The sequence below is a fragment of the Camelus dromedarius genome, chromosome 5, assembly GCF_036321535.1.
Source record: "Camelus dromedarius isolate mCamDro1 chromosome 5, mCamDro1.pat, whole genome shotgun sequence".
In the NCBI taxonomy this organism is placed as follows: Eukaryota; Metazoa; Chordata; class Mammalia; order Artiodactyla; family Camelidae; genus Camelus; species Camelus dromedarius.
Window position 1 is genome coordinate 54,952,982 of NC_087440.1, and position 3,175 is coordinate 54,956,156.

Consider the following 3,175-nt stretch of genomic DNA (forward strand, 5'->3'; position numbering starts at 1 on the left):
GGCCCTAGACGCCATGACACACCAGTAGGAATGAGCATATTTAGCACCCAGACCTTGGTTTCTAAATACCATTCCCCAACTAAAGGAGAAACGGTTTGTTCCAAGGTTGGGAGCAGGAAAGTAGTGCACGAGCCTAGAACATCTTGTGCCAAAAAGTAAAGAAATGTTCAAAGAATCGTTGAAAGGACTCAGAAGCCAGCTTGAAGGGGCTCCCACTGGCCCAAACTGGGGCAGAATGAACCTCAAAATAAATAATGTTTGCTTTTTCCAACTCTGGCCCGGCAGGATGGCTCCCGCAAAGAAGGGTGGTGAGAAGAAGGGCCAGTCCGCCATCAATGAGGTGGTGACCAGAGAGTACACTGTCAACATTCACAGACGCATTCATGGAGTGGGTTTCAAGAAGCGTGCGCCTCAGACACTCAAAGAAATCCGGAAATTTGCCATGAAGGAGATGGGAACTCCAGATGTGTGCATTGACACCAGGCTCAACAAAGCTGTCTGGGCCAAAGGAATAAGGAATGTCCCATATCGTATTCATGTGCGATTGTTCAGAAAACAGAATGATGATGAAGATTCGCCAAACAAGCTCTATACATTGGTTACCTATGTACCTGTCACCACTTTCAAAAATCTACAGACAGTTAATGTGGATGAGAACTAACTGCTGAGTGTCACAAATAAAGCTCTAGAACAATAAAGAAAGAAAGAAAGAAAAAAGAAAGAAAGGAAGAAAGAAAGAAAGAAAGAAAGTTTGTAATGGATTATACCCCAGTGAATAAAATAAGAATCCATATTGATATAAATAAATAAAAGAATACATAAGTAAATGGAGATGAAGGGAAACCTCTTCATTACAGAAGAACGCCAAAATGGCAGAGGTAGAAAATCATCAATGGATGCTAAAACTGATAGGTAAAAGTTTGTTTAAAAAAATAGGATAATTACAGAGTTACAAAGTATTCTTCCCCCCATTACTTATTGATTACAAAGGAAAAAATAGTAACTTCACAGTGGCAGAAACCACATAATTAAGTCAACAAACCTAACATTATATTGGTAGAAACCAATATCCAACATCATGTGCCCCGGATTAGAATGCTTGGAGGACACACCACCATTTCTGTGATATTCCTGCCAAAAATGCCTAATTGGAATCAAATCCTGAGGAAACACGAGACAAACCCAAACTGAAAGACATTCTACAAAATAACTGGCCTGTACTCTTTTAAAATGTTAGGGTCAAGAAACACAAAGGAAAGCTGAAGAAATGTTCCAGAACAAAGGAAAATAAATAGACCTGATGACTAAATGTTGTGCATGGTCTTGGATTTGATCTTGGACACGGGGGAGAAAAAAAATAGTAAGGATATTTTGGGGACAGTTGATGAAACAGATAGTAGTATTGTATTAATGTGTAGTTTCCTGATTGTGTTAACAGAACTGTGGTAAGGGAATGTCTTCTTGGAACATGCACACTGGCGAGTTTAGGAGTAAAGAGGCATCACGTCTCCAACTTACTCTTAAACAGGAGGGAGGGAGGGGAGGCAGGGTGGAGAGAAAGAGGGAGGGAGAGGGAGAAAGCACAAATAAGGCAAAAATGCAAACAAATGGACCAAAGATTTTAGGAGTTCCTTATACTGCTCTTTTAATTTTTCTGTAAAACTGAAATTATATAAAAATAAAAAGATCCTCTCCAAAACAAAAGGAAGCAAACAAACCTATGGGTGTGGTCGGGAGCTAGCATGCTGGCACTAACAGCCAAGAGGCCTGTGTTTCCTGCTGGGGCAGAGCCAGCCCAAAGTAGGGCCATCCCAGGGCCTGCAGGAGGTGAGCGGTAGCCCCCCGTGGGGTAGGCTGAGTTGGCAGGAACTTGTATTATGTAAATTCTGTCAGCGACTAGACCACAAACTGGGGTGCTGTTCCTGGCAGAGCCCATCACGTCCTTACAGCAGAGAGGCCATAACAGCTGTTTTGTGTCAGATGATTCATAGATACCATGCAGCAAACAGAGAATCATTGGTAAACGTCTGAATGGTGCTCAGATTTCATCTCTTTTCATAAAACTATTGTTTAAGTCTTCTGCTTTTGTTACAGCCCATCAAGAGATAGCAGTGTGCTTGCACTTTTGCAAGGAGGCCTGAATTTTTAAAATCTGGTGAAAGAGTTTAAGGTAAAGGCACTTAAGGTTTTCTCATGTAGTAAGAGTAGTACTTCAGGCATAAGCTCTCCCTAAGCAATTCCTTCCCAGAGAGAAGCGTATGTTTAAACATAATGCATTAATATCTGTTCTGTGGCCATTATCCAGTGCTTGGCCTTCTGCCACACTCCAGAGCACAGTGATTTTTTTTTCCTCTGTCATCTTTTTTTTTTTTTTTGGCCAAAGATTCTGAGAATCTCTGAATTGCTAATTATATGATTTCCTCCAGTTTGCCTCCAAAAGCTTAACAGTCAGATTTATTTTCCCCCCAGTAAATTGAATGTCCCACAAATCAAAGACCAATTAGCTGAAAGTAAGACAGGCTTCTTCACACAGCCCCCAGGTGGATATCAACTGCTTCTTCCCAAGGTGAGACGTAGCCACTCTGCCAGTTCCCTTCAAAATCCATCCCACTGTGTAAGTTCCTCCTAACCCTTAACGCACTCCACCCAGGCTGTGCCTGAGAAGGGCCAAGCCTGACTGCGGTGTTGGGGAGTGGAACAGGCCGGAATTCACCTTCTCTTCCCCTCTGCGTGCCTGTGGGGAGTGTTTCTGACTCCCACCCTGGCTCACACTGGGCAGCACCTGGCGGACATTAGAGGAGGCGTTGCCCTGGGAGGCCTGGAACACACAACTCACCAGAGCGAGGCTGAGTCATAGGGTGTGGAGGCTGTTAGGTCACATTCTTGCAGCATAACAAGCAAACAGAAAACTGGCAGAGAAAATCTAGACTGTGAAGTCTGTAAAACTTTTTCAAGGCCAGTTCACAAAGGCATTCACCAGGTCTGTGAGAGTGAAATAAAAGGCCAGCAGAGCTGGTCGGAACTGCACCACGTAGTTCAGATTGGCCCGTGGCCTACCTGACACAGCTAAAGAAGAGGCCTCTGGAAAGGCAAATGCCTTTTAGAGTCTGAAGTCTTCGGCAGAGAAAGGGCACAAAACCTTAACTTACAACACAGGCTGAAGATTGAGAAGCAA

The 3,175-nt window shown here is 43.4% G+C and overlaps 1 protein-coding gene across 1 annotated transcript; it reads left to right on the forward strand.

Moving 5' to 3' along the window:
- The first annotated feature begins 285 nt into the window (after positions 1-285).
- LOC105091442 (large ribosomal subunit protein eL31-like) lies at positions 286-682 on the forward strand. The gene has a single exon (XM_064486404.1). The coding sequence runs from the start codon at positions 287-289 to the stop codon at positions 659-661; it is 375 nt and encodes a 124-aa protein (XP_064342474.1). The 5' UTR covers position 286; the 3' UTR covers positions 662-682.
- The last annotated feature ends 2,493 nt before the right edge of the window (positions 683-3,175 follow it).

What these genes read in the sequence shown, in the direction of transcription:
- LOC105091442 (XM_064486404.1), top strand. Translation starts at nt 287, where the DNA reads ATGGCTCCCGCAAAGAAGGGTGGTGAGAAGAAGGGCCAGTCCGCCATC.